Genomic DNA, 21,942 nt, shown 5'->3' on the forward strand with positions numbered 1-21,942 from the left:
TGGTGAAAGCTGACATTCTTGCCTTGTTCTTGATCTTAGGAGGAAAGCATGCTGAGCTTATCAAAGTGTAGGGTCAATATTGTACCAGGTCACACTTCACACCTCACATCTTTTACTTTACACTTAGTACCTTTCATTTCACAGTTAGTATTTTTCACATCCCACTTACTGACCAATTCTTTCTTGAATCCAATCTTATCAGGCTTCTACCTCTACTACCTAATCAAGATATCTTTTCAAGGTTGCTTATCTTCTCCATGTTGCTTAATCAGTTGCCCCTCATTTTCCTTGACTTATCAGCAGCATTTGTCACAACAATGACTCTCTCCTCCTCAAAATATTTTTTTTTACTTGGATTTCCAGACATTACGCTCACCTACTGCTTCTCGTAAAGTCCACTTAGTCTTTGTTGCATATTTTCCTTCGTCTCCTGGTCTCCTGGGATATAAACACTGGGGCGCTGTAGAGCTTGGTTCTGGATCTCTTCTTTTTTTTTTTTTTTTTTTTTTGAGATGGAGTTTTGCTCTTGTTGCCCAGGCTGGAGTGCAATGGCATGATCCCGGCTTACTACAACCTCCGCCTCCTGAGTTCAAGCAATTCTCCTGCCTCAGCCTCCCTAGTAGCTGGGATTACAGGCATGCACCACCATGCTCGGCTAATTTTGTATTTTTAGTAGAGGTGGGATTTCTCCATGTTGGTCAGGCTGGTCTTGAACTCCTGACCTCAGGTGATCCGCCTGCCTTGGCCTCCCAAAGTGCTGAGATTTCACGCGTGAGCCACCGTACCTGGCTGGGATCTCTTCTTTTTATAGACTCTTTCTTGTTGATCTTATCCAATCTCTAGCTTTATGTACCATCCATACACTGACAACTTCAAAACTTTTATTTACAGTCTAGACCACTTCCTTGGAATCCAGACTCATGCCTCTAACTGCCTAGTCAACACCCCTACTTCAGTGTCTCATATGATCTCAAGCTTAGCATGTGCGATGTCCAACTCCCAATGTTCTCCCTAAAACCAGGTCCTCCTACATTCTTCCCATCTCAGTAAATGACAACTTGATCTTTCCACCTGCTCAAGCCAAAAACTTCAGAGACATCCTCCCTTTTTTTTTCGTACAAAGTCTCACTCTGTCGTCGAGGCTGGAGTACAGTGCTGTAATCCTCACTCACTGCAACCCCTGCCTCCAGGGTTCAAGTGATTCTCATGTCTCAGCCTCCTGAGTAGCTAGAATTACAGGTGACTGCCACCACACCTGGCTAATTTTTGTATTTTTTTTATTAGTACAGACGGGCTTTCACATGTTGACCAGGCTGATTTCAAACTCCTGACCTCAGGTGATCCACTTGTCTCGGCCTCCCAAAGTGCTGGGATTATAGGCGTGAGCCACCACACCCAGCCCATCCTCACTTCTTCTCTTTCAATGCCATGTCTAATTTATAAGCACCTACTATAAGCTTTATCTTCAAAACATCTCACATCTCATTGTCTCCATTGTTTTCACTTTGATCAAAGCTACCATTATCTCTCATCTGGATTATTACAACAGCCTCCTAACCCAGGCTCCCCGCTTACATCTTTGCCACCCTAAAGTCTTTTCTCAATAGAGCAGCCACAGTGGTACTTTACAAATACAGTCAGATCATATGTCACGACTGTGCTTCTTGCCTTCCAGCAGTTTCCCATCTTATTCAGAGTAAATACCAAAGTCTTTGCATTGGCCAACAAGCCCCTCCAAGATACGCCTCTCCTGCCACTAACTTCTCTGGAATATCTCCTTTCTTTCTGCTGCAGTGAATTGCTGCTACACTGGCCGCCTTGCTGTTCTTTGAACAAGGCAGTCATGCTTCTGCCTTAAGGCATTAGCACCTGTTGTTTTCTTCATCACTAATACACCTAGATCCCTGTTCTTTGTAAGGCCTTTGATCTAGTGCCACCTTCTCTATGAGGCCTTCACTGACCTCCTCGTTTAAAATTGCGCCCCCACAACACTTTCTATTCCTTTCCTCATTTCTTCCCACACCATGTACCTAACATCCTAGTTTATTATAGTTATTTGTTTGTTGCCCCTCACTAGAAAATACGCTCCATTAAAAAAAAAAGACATTTTGTGTAGTTTGTTTACTGCCACATCCCCAGTGCCTAGGGACAGTGCCTGGTACATCGTGGTGCTCAATAAATATTTACTAAATGAATCAATGACTAGTTTCACTGCCATATCGACTGGCCTGTTTGTACCTGTACCCACTGTCTTTGCCTGCCCTCCCATTAATCCTTTTCTCTCTCAAGTCCAGCTCTTCCTCTTATTCTCCTGGGCCCTTCCTCTCCCCCTTCTCATCACCTTTGCTTCTGCTGTTATTCCTTCTTTTTCACCCTCAATCTCTCTGTTTTCACAATGAACTGTCTTCCATCTCAGAAAACAAGAATTTCCTTTGATACCACATCCTCCCTGAGCTCTACCTCCACTTCTCTGTTCTGCTTCATGATTCAGCTTCTCAAACAGGCTGTCTACATTCTCTACCGCTCTAACCTCATCTCTGACCACTCCCCCCCCTACTAACTATGCTCTAGGTGCATTGATGTCCTTTCTACATACCAAGCCTTCCCACTTTGAGGTTTTCAGTTGCTTTCCCCTCAGCACCCCACCTAGCTGCCTTAGTCTCATTCTGTGTGCCTCAACTCAGAGCTTTTGACAGGGGCTTTTCTGACACCAGTTTTCCATCTTCCAGCAGTTTCCCATGTTATTCAGAGTAAATACCAAAGTCTTTGCATTGGCCAATGCAAGTACTTTCTACCTTACAGCATTTATAGCACTTATTGCAATGTAATTATCCTATGCAAATATTTATGTTAGCTCCATGAGAGCAAGCACCTTGTTTTGTTCACTAGTGTATTTCTAGGGTTTGCTGGTGCCTGGAACAGAAGTTCATTAAGTGTATGAATGAATGAATGAGTGTTTGAGTTTCCAGTGATGAGATGACTGAAAGCTAGCTGCTGACATATGCAAATAAATGCATGCACAGTACTGCCTTTAGAAGCACTGTTTCTCTTTTCTTCTTCTTCTTCTTCTTCTTTTTTTTTTTTTTTTGAGACTGGGTCTCACTCTGTCACCCAGGCTGAAGTGCAGTGGCACAATCATGGCTTACTACTTGGACCTTCCTGGCTCAAGCCATTCTCCCACCTCAGTCACAGGTCTATGTCACTGTGCCTGGCTATTATTTTGTAGAGACAGGGTTTCACCTTGTTGCCCAGGCCGGTCTCAAACCCCTGGGCTTGGCCTCCCAAAGTGCTGGGATTATAGGCATGGGCCACTGCACCCTCCTTAGAAGCACTGTTTCTAACAGTAAAAAATTGGAGATATGGTGGAGAGAAATACCTATCAATCGGGGATTGGGTAAGTAAATTATAGTACATTTACACGATGGCACACTATTCAGCTATAAGAGATGTTAATGTAGATTTATATGTATTGCAATGACGAATTGTCCAAGATCTTCTGTAAAGCAACATATAACACTCAAAACACAATTTATTGAATGGGGTGTACAGCCAGACCATCGTGATAGTGTAAAATTTCATTCCTGTATGTTACATGTATCTGCATAAAGCTAGGTATCTAGAAATTATTTATCAAAATATCAGCAGTGGTTTTCTCTAGGTTGTGGAGTTTCAGGTAATATTAATTTTTTTATTAGTAGTTTTTGTATTCTTTAAATATTTTATGGTAAGTATGTGATCATTTTATTTCAGCAGTTACATTTCAGTCACTTGGCCACTGGAAATTCATCACTAATTCATTGAAAACTATTGAACCTCTACTCTGTTTAGGCACCACTAGACCCTAGAGCATGCGTTGGTATTTCTTTCCTATGTGTTTATATACAATTTTATTTCAGAACTTTTTGGGGCTAACCACACCATCTACTTATTCTCACTTTGGAGGTAAGAATGACTTGATGAAATAAGATAGTTTGTACGGCATGTACCAGAATTGGCACTTGGGGAGTTCACTGGATGTCAATTGCTTCCCTTCTCCTCCAGGGTGCTATTTTTGCTGCACCCACAGTTAAATAACACTGTATCAGCCGGGCACGGTGGCTCAAGCCTGTAATCCCAGCACTTTGGGAGGCTGAGACGGGCGGATCACAAGGTCAGGAAGGAGATCGAGACCATCCTGGCTAACACGGTGAAACCCCGTCTCTACTAAAAAATACAAAAAACTAGCCGGGCGAGGTGGCGGGCGCCTGTGGTCCCAGCTACTCCGGAGGCTGAGGCAGGAGAATGGCGTAAACCCGGGAGGCGGAGCTTGCAGTGAGCTGAGATCCGGCCACTGCACTCCAGCCTGGGCGACAGAGCCAGACTCAGTCTCAAAAAAAAAAAAAAAAAAAAAAAAAAAAAACACTGTATCACGATGCAATCCAAGGAGCAGGAGGGAGGGTCTATTATTACAAACCATCACTGTTGAACCAATGAACTACTGGGTGCCTTTTGATACTTCTGCCTCCTTGTATCGGATGCTCTTTGATAGCCGAGATCAGTTGTAGACATCCAGTGAATATGAGTAAACTTGACTTTCTTTATCACAGAATAGATGTCATTTTCAAATGAAGAACCGTGGAGACCAGAGGAGGTACAACATTTAGAACAATAGGCCCCATTCCAAACAAGTGCTAATGTGTTCTCTTGGCTGCTGTGGTGCTTCTCAAAATTTTGCACAGGAGAGGGAATTGTATCAAGGGGCATCTAGTGGTATCCTTCAATGCAGTTATTAAAGTCAAATACTATCTTTGAAGTTATCTATAGTTTTTCATTTTTATAAAAATGGGTTTATTTAAAAATAAATCTATAAAAGTAGAAATACATTGCCTTAAGAATCTGAATTTTGAATTGTATTCCACAGAGTCTTGCTCTGTCACCCAGGCTGGAGTACAGTGGTGTGATCTCAGCTCACTGTAGCCTCTGCCTCCCAGGTTGAAGTGATCCTCCTGCCTCAATCTCCCGAGCAGCTGAGATTACAAACATATGCTTCCATGCCTGGCTAATTTTTGTATTTTTAGTAGAGACTGGGTTTTGCCACATTGCAGAACAAACGTGGCCTCCTGGGACCTGTCCCTACCATTAAGAGTGTTTCCTTAGAGAACAGGAGGTGCAAATTGGGCTGAAATTCCAAAGGGCAAAATCAATGGCAAACAGCTACTAGGTTCTTGATGTAATGTATAGTAGGTTCTGAGTGAGTAACACAGAGATAACTGAAGGAGCTGTTCATACACAGCTTCCAAAAAAAAAAAAAAAAAAAAAAAAGGTCCATTATGCCGGGCGCGGTGGCGCACGCCTGTAATCCCAGCGCTTTGGGAGGCCGAGGCAGGTGGATGGGGTTAGGAGTTTGCAACCAGCCTGACTGACATGGTGAAACCCAGTCTCTACTAAATACACAAAAAATTAGCCGGGTGTGGTGGAGCATGCCTGTAATCTGAGCTACTTGGGAGGCTGAGACAGGAGAATTACTTGTACCTGGGAGGTGGAGGTTGCAGTGAGCCGAGATCATGCCACTGCACTCCAGCCTAAGCAACAAGAGCGAAATACTGTCTCATAAATAAATAAATAAGTAAATAAAATAAGAAATCAAGAAAATGGTCCGGTCAAACCTGGTCGTAGATGCCTATGGTTTGTGGAAACATGTATCATTATGACTGACCCCTTAATAAACCACAAGTTTTCAATATCTTAATAAAGATCAGATTCTTGACCCTTTATATTCCCTCTCATGAATATTTTTGAAAGAGTTTTAAAATTTAAAATTTAAAGTTTAAAAGTTTAAATGGTTATGATCCAGATATTTGAGGGCCACTGTCCCAGTCACAGTCTCAACAGCCTCCTGGGCATGGTGGCTCATGCCAGCACTTTGGGAGACCAAGGCAGGAGGATCACTTGAGCCCAAGAGTTTGAGACCAGCCTAGGCAACATAGTGAGACCCTGTCTCTACAAATAATAATAATAATAATTAGCCAGGAGTGGTGGTGCCTGCCTGTAGTCGCAGATACTTAGGGGGCAAGATCGTGCCATTGCACTTTAGCCTACGCGACAGAGTAAGACCTTGCCTCAAAAATAAATAAATAAATAAAATTTAAATGCAATTTAGGACCTATAAAAAAATAAAGGCAAGTCCTAATGGAGGCTTCTAGGGAATTCTGGAAGTTCAATTTAAATACAGTATACTTGATATTATATACGAAGAGAGGAATATATGTATCAGTGATGATGATCCCCCTTTTGGTTTATTGTGTAGTATCTCAGGAGCGGCTTGATCTATTCCTCCCTCTGCCTCCAGTACATACATAGTTGAACAAAAGTTAACAGAAATAATCTCCTTCTTTAAAGTTCGGTGGTTTCAAGCTCCTTTACATGGCATATATGACTTTACCTCCTGACTCTCCTTCACCTACCCGCCTCCTTTATCAATAATTTTCAAACTGTAAGTCATGGCCTATTTGTGCGATTGTGAAATCAGCTTTAGTCACCAGTTATTTTCAGAGCAGTAGATAATAAAATAGAAAAGAGAATGTGTGGACCACATAGCATCATTTTGTAAGATGTAAGTTTGAACAAATGTGGCCTTCTGGGAGCCATCCGCATAAGGAGTTCTTCCCTAGACAACAGCAAATGGAATTTGGGATGACACTCCAGAGGGTAAAATCAATGGCAAAAGGCTACTAGACTTTTTTTAATGCAATGTGGTCCTAAGTGAGTACCAAATACCAGAGATAACCAAAGGAGCTGTTTGTACACAGCTTCAAAGAAAATGATCCACCGTGTGTGCGTGTGTGTGTGTGTGTGTGTGTGTATGCATGTGTGTACCAGCTCATGCTGGCAGATTCTATTTCTTTCTCTAGGTTATGATCCAGATATTTGAAGGCCACTGTCCCAGGCACAGTCTCACCCGCCTCCTCACCTTCCCTGCCTGCTGTTTCATAAAACCACAGGCCTCTGCATGGGCAAAGTATTTCTCCTCATGAAACTGGAAATCATTGCTCTTTGTTTCTGAGTCCCCTCAAGCATGATTTCCAATGTGAAACCTTTGCTCATCTCCAGGTGATTAGCAATTATTTACACAAACCTTTTTCACAGCCCCTTCTCTTTCCTGTAAGCTTCTGAAAGGACTGCCCATTGCCTTACTCGTTTTTGTAACTTCAGTGCTTAGCATAGTAAACGAATGAGGGTTCAATAAATACAGTCATGCACTGCATAATGATGAACTGCATATATAATGGTGGTCTGGTGAGATTATAATGGAGCTGAAAAATTCCTATTGCCTAGTGATGTCACAGTGTAACACATTACTCATGTTTGTGATAATGATAAATGGCTGTAACTGATTTATGTATTTACTATACTATACTTTTAATCATTGCTACAGTGTACTCCTACTTATTTTATCTATTTATTTATTTTTATTATACTTTAAGTTCTAGGGTACACGTGCACAACGTGCAGGTTTGTTACATATGTACACACGTGCCATGTTGGTGTGCTGCACCCATCAATTCGTCATCTACATTAGGTATATCTCCCAATGGTATCCCTCCCCTTCCCCTCCACCCCACAACAGGCCCCGGTGTGTGATGTTCCCCTTCCTCTGTCCAGGTGTTCTCAGTGTTCAGTTCCCACCTATGCGTGAGGACATGCAGTGTTTGTTTTTTTTGTCCTTGTGATAGTTTGCTCAGAATGATGGTTTCCAGCTTCATCCACGTCCCTACAAAGGACATGAACACATCCTTTTTTATGGCTGCATATATTCCATGGTGTATATGTGCCACATTTTCTTAATCCAGTCTATCATTGATGGACGTTTGGATTGGTTCCAAGTCTTTGCTATTGTGTGAATAGTGCCACAGTAAACATACGTGTGCATGTGTCTTTATAGCAACATGATTTATAATCCTTTGGGTATATGCCCAGTAATGGGATGGCTAGGTCAAATGTTATTTCTAGTTCTAGATCCTTGAGGAATCGCCATACTGTTTTCCATAATGGTTGAACTATTTTACAGTCCCACCAACAGTGTAAAAGTGTTCCTATTTCTCCACATCCTCTCTAGCACCTGTTGTTTCCTGACATTTTAATGATCACCATTCTAACTGGTGTGAGACGGTATCTCATTGTGGTTTTGATTTGCATTTCTCTGATGGCCAGTGATGATGAGCATTTTTTCATGTGTCTGTTGGTTGCATAAATGTCTTCTTTTGAGAAGTGTCTGTTCATGTCCTTTGCCCACTTTTTGATGGCGTTGTTTGATTTTTTCTTGTAAATTTGTTTAAGTTCTTTGTAGATTCTGGATATTAGCTCTTTGTCAGATGGGTAGATTGTAAAAATTTTCTCCCATTCTGTAGGTTGCCTGTTGACTCTGATGGTAGTTTCTTTTGCTGTGCAGAAGCTCTTTAGTTTAATTAGATCCTGTTTGTCTATTTTGGCTTTTGTTGCCATTGCTTTTGGTGTTTTAGTCATGAAGTCCTTGTCCATGCCTATGTCCTGTATGGTATAGGCTAGGTTTTCTTCTAGGGTTTTTATGGTTTTAGGTCTAACATTTAAGTCTTTAATCCATCTTGAATTAATTTTTATATAAGGTGTAAGGAAGGGATCCAGTTTCAACTTTCTACATATGGCTAGCCAGTTTTCCCAGTGTCATTTATTAAATAGGGAATCCTTTCCCCATTTCTTGTTTTTGTCAGTTTTGTCAAAGATCAGATGGTTGTAGATGTGTGGTATTATTTCTGCGGGCTTTGTTCTGTTCCATTGGTGTATATCTCTGTTTTGGTACCAGTACCATGCTGTTTTGGTTACTGTAGCCTTGTAGTATAGTTTGAAGTCAGGTAGCGTGATGCTTCCAGCTTTGTTCTTTTGGCTTAGGATTGTCTTGGCAATGCGGGCTCTTTTTTGGTTCTATATGAAGTTTAAAGTAGTTTTTTCCAATTCTGTGAAGAAAGTCAATAGCAGCTTGATGGGGATGGCATTGAATCTATAAATTACCTTGGGCAGTATGGCCATTTTCACGATATTGATTCTTCCTATCCATGAGCATGGAATTTTCTTCCATTTGTTTGTGTCCTCTTTTATTTAGTTGAGCAGTGGTTTGTAGTTCTCCTTGAAGAGGTCCTTCACATCCTTTGTAAGTTGGATTCCTAGGTATTTTATTCTCTTTGAAGCAATTGTGAATGGGAGAGTGTACTCCTACTTATAAAAAAAAGTTAATTGTAAAATAGCCCGAGGCAGGTCCTTCAGAAAGTATTTCAGAAGGCACTATCACAGGAGATGACAGCTCCATGTGTGTTATTGCCCCTGAAGTCCTTCCTGTGAGACAAGATACAGAGGTCGAAGACAATGATATTGATAACCCTGACCCTGCGTAGGCCTAGGCTAATGTGTGTGTTTGCATCTTAGTTTTTAATGAAACAGTTTAAAGAGTAAAAAAAATAAAAAAAATAAAAAGTAGAAAAAATCTTACAGAATAAAGAAAATATTTTTGTATAGCTGTGCAATGTGTTTGTGTTTAAAAATAAAGTGTTATTATGAAAGAGTCAATCATGCCCCTGAAATCCCAGCTACTTGGGGGTGAGAGACTGAAGTGGGAGGATAGGTTAAGCCTGGGAGGTGGAGGCTGCAGTGAGCCATGATGGTGCCACTGAACTCCAGCCTGAGTGACAGAGTGAGACCCTGTCTCAAAAAAAAAAAAAAAAAAAAGTCAAAAAGTTAAAAAAATTCAAGTTTATAGACTAAAAAATTTACAGTAAGCCAAGGTTAATTTATTATTGAAGAAAAAATTTAAAATAAATTTAGTGTGACCTAAGTATACAGTGTTTATAAAGTCTACAGTGATGTAATGTCCTAGGCCTTCACATTCGTTCACTACTCACTGACTTATCCTGAGAAACTTCCAGTCCTGAAAGCTCCATTCATGGTAAGTGTCCTTTGCAGGTGTACAATTTTTTATCTTTTATACCATATTTTGACTGTACCTTTTCTATGTTTAGATACACAAATACTTACCAAGGTGTTACAATTGCCTACAGTATTCAATACTATACAGGTTTGTAGCCTAAGAGGCTTAGGCTACACCATCTAGTCTAGGTGTGTAGTAGGCTATGCCATCTAGGTTTGTGTAAGTACACTCTATGATGTTCTCACAATGATGACATCCCCTAACAATGCATCTCTCAGACTGTATCCCAGTCATCAAGCAACGCATGATTGTTGAATGAGTTCTTTTTTTTTTTGAGACAGAGTCTTGCTCTGTTGCTTAGGCAGGAGTGCAGTGGTGCGATCTCAGCTCACTGCAACCTCCGCCTTCCAGATTCAAGCGATTCTCCTGCCTCAGCCTCCTGAGTAGCTGGGATTACAGGCGTATGCCACCATGGCCGGCTAGTTTTCATGTATTTTTTAGCAGAGACAGGGTTTCACCATGTTGGCCAGTCTGGTCTTGAACACCTGACCTCTGGTGATCCGCCTGCTTTGGCCTCCCAAAGTGCTGGGATTAAAGGCATGAGCCACCGTGCCCAGCCAATTGTTGAATGAGTTCTATGCTCACTTAACTGCTATTTACTTTTTAAACACTGGAAGACTGAAAAGGAATCTCTTAAAGTAAAAGTTTAAAACACATTCTTTCTACCACATCTATGGCCAGGTTGCAAATAAGAAGCACCAAAAAAAAAAAAAAAAAAAAAAAAAAAACCCACACAAAAAACAAAAAAACAAAACAAACAAAAAAAACCACACACACACATTCTGCTAAAACTTGGAATTTAATGAACTTTTACTCACTACAGTTATACTCATTTTACATTAAAGTAAAAAAGAAAATAGCCAGGAGAATAATTCATCTCCAGAAAGCAGTTTAAAATTATTGTTTTTATTATTTTTATTTGCTACCAATATTTTTATTGTAAGAAATACAAAAGGTATGACAAATATACAAACTATTTTCTCTTTTTGCTTCATTCAATTTAGCTTTCACATAAGTGAACACACTGGACAGTGATATTTCAACACCAATTTTGAAAAAAACAATGAATTTCATCATCTGACAATAAATACCTAAATTTGCATTCTAGCACCCAGTAAGACATCCAGTTTCCAAAGGATTATTGGTATGCAACCCTCTGAATTTTCTGACATGTTACCTTTGCCACTGCAACAGAAACACCACTGCAGTTCTCCCTTTCCCAGTAAGTCAGAATAAGGGGCAGGCAAGAATGGCTATCTGACTTCAGAAACCCTGGGTCACAAAGCATCCCTTGCTTGAGCTACTTTTAAAAACAGATTTTTAATGATAGGGTACTTCATGAAAGTTTTGGTGGTCCTTGAATGACATATTTTACATTACATATTTACCTATTTTTCTATCCTCCTCTTCAGATGGGAAGGGTCTAGATAAACTGGGCTGTATTTTCATCTGCCTCTTGGGAAGGGAGCAAGAGCATTTAGCTCAGAGCATTCTGAAGACAGTAGCCTTAGAGATAAACTTTCTTTCTTTCTTCTTCTTTTGCTTCCAGAGGGCTTTCTGTGTGGAATGGAGGGATGGTTGCTAGAGTGAGACAGCCCTTCCCCTCTTGCTATGTCTATACCATACCTGAGGCCCTTTTTCTTAGAGGGCAAAAATGTTAGAATAGGTAGGAAAGTTCTTGCTTTCAGAGAGCTGTGCTGCACCCACAGGGTGGACCTGACAGGCCAGTGTGGTAACTCTCAATCTTGTATACAGAGAAAAGAGAAGAAGCAACATCTGATACCAAGTCACCTGCCAACATTCTTATAAGACTGTGTTCTAGGCAGTGAATTTCCACACTGCTTCTTGGGTCTGCAGAACTCAAAGCACCAAAACAGAGCATTCTGTAGCAATATAAGCAAACGGAATGAGAATAATTATGCACCTTTAAGGAACATGCACCCTTATAAGTCTGTACCCTGATATGAAAATAGCAGAATGAATTTCAAGTATGAAGAAATACAGTAAAAGTGTGGCCTGTAGATGGAGAGAAAACAGCAGCCTGGAATGTGGTTTATATTCTTGATTAGTTTTTCTCTTGGTACCACAGCCAAAACTGAATGCTCTGTACAATGTCTTGGTTTAAAAATCAAGATGCGTAAAGATGCTAGAGGCATTTCTAATGGGTGCCATGAGCACAGTCTGTGCCCAGCATTAGGAACCATCTCTAGATATTTGTGGCTAGGTCAAGTTGGGAGTGGTGGCCAGGCCTAGAAAGGCACACCTGTGGTCCGTAATGTGGAGGAGGATGGAGAGCACCATGTGGACAGGCCAGGATGGTAGCAGGGAACACTTTAGTGGTAGAGAGGAAGAGATGCAGGAGACAGAGATGTAGAGGTGTGGGGATGTTGGTCATCTTGGGCTGGTTCACACAGCCTAGATTAGTATCTGATATACACAATTTTTACATTTCTAGAACCGTGATTTCAAACACAGAAACAAGTCAAATTTCCAAATTAGATTTTTTTTTTTTACTTTCAAAACATTTTCTACTATAAATCAGAAGGAAAAAAGCTTACTGTGTGTGACAGTCTTCCTGAAACGTAAGATAAAGTTTTAACCAGGCCCTATGGCAATGCAGAAACACTAATACATTTTTACAGTGAAAACCTACTTTAACACATCTCAAAATGATAATCCTATAAAACTCTCTAGTTCTAATTTGCACTCTATGGGAACCAATATTGTTCTTTTCTTAACACATACTGCTCTTCGATACCAAACACTTGCCCTTTAACCTTCAGATAAAAACCTCAAATACCAAAAAATGCAACAAGCTTTTGAGGTGTTGGGAGTAGTTGGTTGTTAAAATCCCTTTTATTTTATAATAAATTATACAGGCAATCCTTGCTTTTTATTACCACGCTGGATTGCTTCTATACACAGCCAAGTTGCCTGAAGCATGGAAACTTGGACTTCTCCATCTGACACGTTCTTGAAGCCTCAAGGTACAAGCTAATAGTTCTGCTTCTACAGAAAAACTCTCACACTGCTCTCCTCTCAACAGTACTGCCTGTTCCCATTACTGCACATGACACCTACGAGGGCACTACATCACGTGAGGGAAGCTTCTTCATGAGGGCAGACAAGAGGAGGCACCACCAGGCACTGGTCTCTGCCTGAAATCTATTCCGAGGGCCACCTGGCACAGTTCCTAAATTAAGACATATCTAAAATGCTTTTCTACCTTTAGTTTTTATTTTTGCTGTATTTTCACACTCTACTATATGCATATTTAATAAAAACTACAAAGTCTTTTACTTTAATTCCTTTACATAATGATAAAACACTTAGATACCCAAAATACTACATCTATATATTCAAATCTACTAGTTATGTTAAAAATGCATGCAGCTTATTTGGGGGCTTAGTCTAATTTTTATTTTCTTAGGTTCATCAATACCATGATAAGGAACGTTAGATGCAAAGTCCTAACACTTTCTGCCTTCAGTTGTACTTTCACAGGACTAGTGTGATTCAGAAATAAATAATATACATGAATAATAATAGAAATAATTTATGCAAATGTAGAACAACTTGAAAAAAATTCCCCGCCTGTCAGGTGCTGTTCCTGGGGATAGCTGATGCTATAAATTCCATGTACTAACTAATATATTTACTACAGGTAATAGGAAAACAAATGAATAAAAAGTGAGGAACTATGATATACATGTGTGTATTTTTGCAAACACAGGATCAGAATGAAAAGATATATAATGCACTGGGAGGTTCAAGAAATGTATTACCGCTGGAATCTGTTTTATCATTCAGACTTTAAGGTCAAACTGAGAGTTGTTGGTGATCACAGGAATATTGCTAGCTGATACATATTATTGCATTTCATAAAACTTAAGATTAGAAACTTTCAAGTAAGAGTACAACGGGTATCTTCAGAACTTTAACCTAAGCACATCAATGGAATTTTGCTAGGAACCACAGAGAGTTAGAAATTAAATAATTGTGTGGCTCTTTGCTGATTAGTGCTACAGTCATAGTTCTTGGCAGTCAATATGTACAGTTATATGTCCCCTTTGAGAAAAACCTACATTTGACAATCCAAACTCCTAAAATTGAGAAAGGGTTATTTGTGTGACCAAACAACTCACACAGAAGATTCCTCTCAACATGAAAATCCCCTGCTACACGAGATAATTTGTTTACACACCTTTAATTGCCTAACAAAGAAAAAGAGAGAAAAGGAAGGGAACCTAAAGAATTGGGAGCTTTTGCCAACTGAAGACAAAGCAGAAAATAACTTTTCAAAACAAAACTTTTCCAGGCATATCTTTCACCATCACATATGTAGAATGATGGAAAATAAAAAAATAAAAAATATTTCCTGCAATTATACATCTTTTCTTAAAAAAAAACAAAAACAAAAACAAAAACTGAGCTTAGCGCCTGAGAGATGCAGGGTAGACAGCTTCACAAAGAGCAGCTGCTACCGCATCTCTTTTTACCCGAACTTTCGGAGAATTGTGTTGTACTTATTTATGCACAGAAGACACCCGTTTGCTTCTAGGGACATATTTCTTCCTAAGATTTGCAGAACAGATGCCTCTGAGACAGCAGCAGGGCACTCTGACCTCGGAAAGCAGCCCGCCGGGCCGCACATAATTTCAGGCACCGGCAGGTGAGCGGGAGGCGGGGTCCCAGCCCGGCCTCGCCCACTGCCACTCTCCTGCCAAAGGGGCGGGGCAACGAGGCAGCGCGCCCGGAAGGCTTTCAAGTGGGAGTCAAGTTTTGAACGCGAGCAAATAGGGTTCAGACTGGCCACTGTGATAACAAACCCGGGGGTGGAATTCGGCCTTTCACATAGGGGCTTTAACTGGACTCTAGTTCCTGGGAGTAGAGGGGCGAATGAGGCGGGGGATTTCTCAGTCAGTTTCTGACTGCCCCTAGTGTATGTGGTATTTTGGTTCAGTATGAATTACTGAGACTCATCTGCTTGCCACTCTGGAGCAAAGTTGGGCAGGCACCGTCGCGTGTCTGCCACTCATAAGGAATAAGCTGCTTTCTGTGGTGCTGTGCTAAGGAAACTCTGAAAAATACTGCAATAACCTTCCCTACTAAATTTCAAGTGACACTGTTGTGAGGAAGGTGACTTCTAAAATTAACTTAATCATCTGGGGGATAAGAAGTCTTTAAGTAGACTTGTGAATTTAAAAAATATAGTTGCCAAAAAACTTCAAAAGTGAACAAAGTATATAGACACACTCCTAAGTTGTTATGCTCATATACTTAGACCTATTTTTTTTTTAAAAATTAGAGCTTCTTAGGAATTTACATTTGTGATTCCACAAATGTTAAAATTACCTGGTCTTTTGGTATTTAAGGGCTCTGTTTCAATATAGCAATTCTTCAGACAAAAGTTTTGTCTACCGAATTACTGATGCTACTCATTTTGCTCACCTGATCTTTAAATTAGCATTTTAAAATTTAATCAGTGTTGGAAGGCCACCATGCTAGGGAATATGAAAGCAGCAGAGAGAGTATGAGTGTTTTAACTGGAGCCACTAAAGGAGTTTTATACTTCTAACGAAACTATCCTGTTCACAGATGAGGGCTGCCTTTTTAGTAAGTAAGCCTGTTTTAATCTAGAAAAGTAAGGTAATTGGGTACTTAAAAATTTTTTTTCCTAAGTGAATGACTAGGCTTTCTTTACTTAAATGATCAAAATGGATATATTATCCATCTTTAAGCACAATTTATTTGCAGACAATTGTTCAGAACCTAGGTAACAAGTAAAATATTGAAGTTACAGAACATTATAAAGACTATTAATCATCCCAAAAACGAAGTGCTAGGAAAGAGTTAAATATGCACAGAAAAATAAAGTTAGAATGAAATCTCTTTTAGAAGTAACTCTTTAGTCTTCATCGGATTTGTTTTTCTCTAAAAGTGCCACCTTGTGGAATATACTGGAATAAAACAAGAAAGCTCATCTCTTAGGACAGTGTGAATGTTTAGAAAGACTTTTGCAAGAAAAGCCACCTTCCTTTCCTACCATATTAACTTCAAATTGCTGTAATAGTATTTCAGCAGATTCTCGAAAAGAGCCTATATTTTCAGGTGGCTCTTGTTTTCTTCCTAAGGATAGACAAGGTAACAATATGTTGAAGGAAGTCCACTTCTACTCATTTATCTAAATGTTATAACTTCCTGGGAATGCTAAGAAATAGAAAATATTTTGAAAAGCTGTTTGGTACTTCATTAAGAAAATAAACAAAAATTCCCAGAAAGACTAGTTGAGAAAAAACATGTAAAAATTGGACCCCTTCTGTTTCTACATTTCTGTTACTTAACAAAGATCAGAAGATAGAGAGGCCAAAGGATTATTTTTGGTTTATTTTCTGAAAAAGTACAAGATAGAAATGCTTGAGATATAGGTATGTATTAAAACTGGGTTGTGAATTGCATTGATAAAGGGAGTCAATAAGAAATGAAAATGTTAGTTTCTCATGCTTTTGAGGAAAACACCATTTTTAATTACTCTGAGGACTTACATTTCTTGCCAGGCTTTGGTAGCCTCAATAAGTTTTTCCACTGTGGAGAAGGAACATGCAAATATCTTCCTAATTATGTGCCCAAATGTACTTAATGGACATGATAAATGGTTTTGGGTAAGGTTCACAATTTTTAAAAAGTATTGGTGGCATAGGAAACACATGCCTTTTAAAAATTTATTTTTATTTTTTCAATGAACATTCTTAGGCATGTGTAAGAAGTATTGCTTCATGTGGCTGCCTCTTCCCTTGAAATGAGAAAAAAAGTACAGATAATTTAGTTTGCTTGGAACAGCTTCTCCATAACATTTGTTTTTGACCATTAATCCTACAGTTGCCAGATGACCTTAGTATAAATTCTTACAATAGTATTTGTTCATAAAGAATATATCCTTCAAAATATATATAGCTTTGAAACTACCTTTTAAATACCTTCATTTTCTCCAGAATTTCCTTTATCTATTGCCCACTGTTTTATGAATAATTTTTAAAGCCTTAGAAATCATATAACATCTTTATCTGTCACAATGTGAAACATGCATTCTTTTGAATTATATAAATATCCAAGAGTTTATGATAATATTCCAATATTTTCTTTCCAAGGTAAATATTCTGTAGTTTCTATACTAACATAATTAAGTAATTATGGTGGCATATTAACTTTTAATATTATTTTTTCCTAGACCCAACTATGCAATTAAAGCCTGCTTTTGGAAAATGTAAGACACTCTCATGTGCTTATCATAAGAATAGTGAAATTGTCACTTAAGAGAAAAGCAGTATTTTAGACAGAAGAATTTTAATATGTTTATGATATTAGGAAGCTTACATAATTTAATTTCCACAATGGAACAATAATTGCCATTACTGACTTTAATAGGCACTACTTTTAAAAGAAGCAGCTACAGTTTCTTAAACACTCACTTTAAATACATAATTTAAAGTTCAAAATGTTTGGTACTATTTAAGAGTTTTCTCATCAAGATGCATAGAACCACATTCTGGAGAGTCAAACTATACATTTCTCTATAGAAAAGAAACATGCTTTATTTAAGATAGGAACATCTTGTGCCCTCTAAAGCTTTCATTTTTATTTAACACAATGCTGAGATTCTATTCTTAGGTGAATAATTTTTAGCTATTTTTAGTAAGTTACCTGGGGCTAAATGAAACGTCTGCCATTCACAGTGTGTGCTTCCTGAGAGAAAAATCGTGAGAATACAGGGGGCTGAAATGGCCCCGAGCTTTCTTCCAAAATAGGTTCTTTGCAACTTGAGTTCCCATCCACTTCAAAGGAGGGAGAAAGTGGGAGGCTCCAACCCATTGGGCTCTTACAAGCACTTGCAAATTGTGTTTTTAAGATTAGGTCCTTTTTATTACCCTTTGCCATGGGATTTCTTATAAAAGCTAAATGGACAAGTTTCTCTTTTTCTCTTTTTATATGTAGGTTGTTTTGCCTCCACCCTGTGCAACAGTTCCCAAATGCCTGGGCCACCAGAACCAAACATCAAACAGAAACTAGCAGGAACATTCTTGTACTGGTCCTACTATGAAATGCAAACATGATTTCAAATCTGTCACAATATTTTTACTTGCTATGAGCTGCTTCAGTGTAACCTTGGGGCAAAACGCCCTTTTCAGTTCACCACTGCCTAGCTTTTGGCAAAGATGTTTGAAACCATATGTTACAGAAGAATAAGCTGTAGTCACTAAGTTCTTACTCTACTATATGCTTCAAAATGCCCTAATGGCAAGACTGCTTGTGTTGGATCTGGATTTCAGAAATGGCGAATCTGGACATAAAATACATAAATCAAGAGAGTATTCACTCAAATGCAACAACTACACCGATGGAAGAACTGGGGACAGATTTTTACAAAGTTCAGAGAGGCTGAGATGTCCTTTCATTCTGTGTCATCAGAAGATAATTTGCCAACGATTGAATGCCAGAAGGTTTGTGCTTCAATTTTTCTTTACAAGCACTGCCTAGAAATGAGTCAAAAGCACATGCTAGAAATAAAAGTTGAGCTCTCTACTCATTTAAAATTCTAAAGAATGCTGAAAAATTCCAGTTCAGAAAAGCTGCATTTTTCTTGAGTGAACTTATGAAAACAGTTTTACAACAGCAAAAACTAAAGTTATGTTCACTCTAGCCATGAATACTAACCAAAAAGCTCATGATGAATCAGTGCATGAGTTTTTAAACTCAATTTCTAGGCCCCAGCAAAAATGTCTTTGTATTTTGACCCTTGATCAAAGGAAAGGCAGAACTCACTTTTCTATGTGAGACTTTGAGTAGACCTGACCTTGAATGCTATGGATTCATTATATCTCAAGCATTTATAGTACTGACAACACGTAATCAATGTTGTCACAAGGAAAGTAGAAAACATTCGTATGGCCCATCTTCTTTATTATCTTGCTCTAGAAAACAATGTTCCTGTTCCTCAAGCTACTGAATTAGAACAATGTTTAGTACAGCAATTAAAAAAGAATAGTTCCCAACCCCAAAAGCTCTTCAGGAGAAACATCTCCTAGTTTCTTCTCTTGTTCAAGATAGTCATATATCATAATAAGCTGCAAAGAATTCAGTACAACTTGATAATGCATAAACATCATCTGAATTATTTTCTGAGTGCAGCAACCTCCATTCTTTGAAAATCCTAACTCTAAACATGATCTAACTGTTGCATGATCTAACTGTTGCATGCACTATGAGTCAGAAAGCACAGGTGGCTAAACTTTCCAAAAGATACTTTCTGTGTCCTCTGGTTACTACAGCCAACTGAGCACTAAACCACTTATAAGGCAGAGATGGTATGAAATATAAAGGACTGTAGAGAAAACAGTAAGAGAAAAAGGAAAAGCTGTTTACAATGCCCAGGCCAGGCTGGCTCTGTAGAGAGCAGGAGTGAGCACAAGGCACTAGAAACAAGCACAGCCTGGGGGATGGAGAAAAGATCATTTGATAGAGTAAATGTATAGCCCTAAAACATAGCTAAAGACATACCCTCAGATAAAGACACTGACAATATCTTCTATAAAAATGTAAAACACAAAGTAATAGTTTATAGCAATCTGTGTGCTGGTGATAAAACAAAACAAGATCCTACTCATTATTTAGGTAACAAAAGTGAACACCAGGTAGAAGGACTGCATTAGAGTGAGAACATATGGGACCCTGTTAGGTTTGCAGAATTGAGGCCATAAACCATAATCTGAGACTGCGAATTTATGAAAGGTTCATTGAGAGCAAGCAAACAGGTGGTGCATGGGAAAAGCTTAAGCAATCTGTTATTAGTTATACAATGGTAGCAATATATTTCAGAAGTGCTGGGAGATAGACAAGATGGATACTTTGCCAACAAGGCAGTGTGTGGCAGAAAATACAGTGTAATAGATGAGGAAAATTTCAAGGCCACTCCTGTCTCTAGTTAGAGAGAGAACTACTCTCCAAACCAAAACAGGAAAGAGTTTCTGACAAATTCCTAAAAACAAAAACGAAGTAACAACAAACAACAACAACAACAACAACAAAAAAGGGAATAAAGGAATTTCAAACCAGGAAATAAAGGCTTTCTATTTTTTTTTTAAAAATCTATCTGAGATACACTCCCTAAATCTATGGCAAGTAATAAAAAGCTTACAGGGTATTTTCCAAAAGAAATGATAAAGCATGATATCATACAGGTTAAAATAGACTTACAACAAGTAAATTCAGCGTTTTGAAGACTAAATAGAATGCATGCACATCTCTTAAAATATACTAGAATTTTTTTCTCCTTTTTGCTGTGTGTATAAAACTTCACCTTTTACTGCTAGCAAATTTACTGCTTTTGGCCAGAAAAGAAATGCTGAGGACATGGGGTTAACTTTCTAGGGTTAACTGTCTAATTTGAGAAGACCATTTTGGTGGATCACCTTCAGTGAACAAATGCCTGTTATTTATCGATCACCTTGAGTCTTTAAAACTGAATCGTTCTTGCCGTTTACAAAAAGTAACACTTTAAGAGATCACAGAATCTCTCTCTCTCTCACACACACACACACACACACGCACACATGCTCAAAAGTACCAAATCAGGCCCGGCAGCTGCAGAGAGATTACATCATAACTCAGCTGTGCCTGGATTACCCACTCCACACTGGCAGCATTCAAGGTTAGAAAAATGAAATGGCAGCACAATTGGTCAGCAGCTTCTCTTCTTCTGGAATTTTTCCAGGTTCTTGAAACAAACAGACAAACAAACAAACAAACGAACATAAAGCTGCAATCACTCTTGCATTGATTTCAAAACAGTAAACTGGCGGTTTCCTTGGAGAAGCAGAGCCTGTCCAGAAGACGGCAGCTGGAAGGCCTCCAGACAGGCAATCCTCCACAGCTCTGCAGGGCTTGCTAAGGGGGACCCTTGAGCCACCAAGGGTGTTCTCCGCAGGATCAGCTTAAGGCAGCTGCTGAGGCCTCAGGCTGTATTCAGCTCCGAGGTGTTCTGGCTGGGCGGCAGGTGGGAATCCAGGTTTTCTTTGCACCTCTCCAGGTCCTGGAAGTATGGGTGAGACAGGGCACTGTAGGCTGATATTCTTTTGGCTGGGTTAAATGTCAAACACTTCTGTAATAAAGAAAAAAATAATTGGTTGATATACAACACATCAATGTAGATAATGTACTTACAGAGTTATCCCTTTATTCACTGTCATGTTAAGCACATCTAGAATGGGAATGAGTATTTATTTAAAGGGACACTAAATAATATGGAGACAGTACTCACATATATCCCTAATGTATAAAATGCCCCTCAGGAGAAGACCCTTTGGGGTGCCTATGGGCTGTTTCCTGCCCAGGATTTCTCTGTAAGCCATTAAAGTATGCATATAACTTTATTTAGTAATTCTTCCAGTGCTGGCAAACTTAGTGCTACAGTTGGAGTCTTCACTGCAACTTCTTACCCTGCCCCAAGGTTACACCACTCAGAGGCAGGGATATCTTCCTTCTAATTAATAACAAGGTGCCACAAGGCTAGCAGTAGCTCTCTCAGGGGACCATTAGATTCAGTTTGAGTCACTAAACTCTGTTCCAGGCTGACAGCTCAAGTGTAGGGCTACCAAGGTGAATGAGCTGATGCTTGCACTTAAGAAGCTCCTGGTCCTAGTCAAGTGGTTTGGGCAGTTTGGCTGGGCTACTGAGGTAGAAGGTGAAAGGAGGGAAAGGGAAATATTTGCAGTAGCAGCAGTCTCTGTTCCCAAACTGTCCATACCTAAATTAGAATGTGTCCCTAATTTCAGTCTCATTTCCACCCCTACTTCAGGTAATCTTGTTACTCAAATCCTCCACCTCTCCTTCCACCAACGCCTCCTGCTGGGTGCCTAGCAGGTGGCAAGCACTAAATAGTGATGAGTAAGACC

General features: G+C 39.3%; 1 protein-coding gene across 3 annotated transcripts in view; it reads right to left on the bottom strand.

The window, feature by feature from the left end:
- Positions 1-10,774: 10,774 nt before the first annotated feature.
- The window catches only part of CDK6 (cyclin dependent kinase 6), a 236,288-nt gene continuing 225,120 nt past the window's right edge, over positions 10,775-21,942 (bottom strand). For all 3 annotated transcript variants that reach the window (XM_050785352.1, XM_050785354.1, XM_050785353.1), the window contains exon 8: positions 10,775-21,149. In XM_050785352.1, the coding sequence (XP_050641309.1) occupies positions 21,003-21,149 (147 nt within the window). In that variant the 3' untranslated portion in view covers positions 10,775-21,002. The remainder of the gene's footprint in view (positions 21,150-21,942) is intronic.

Source organism: Macaca thibetana, chromosome 3 (assembly GCF_024542745.1).
Source record: "Macaca thibetana thibetana isolate TM-01 chromosome 3, ASM2454274v1, whole genome shotgun sequence".
Lineage (NCBI taxonomy): Eukaryota > Metazoa > Chordata > Mammalia > Primates > Cercopithecidae > Macaca > Macaca thibetana.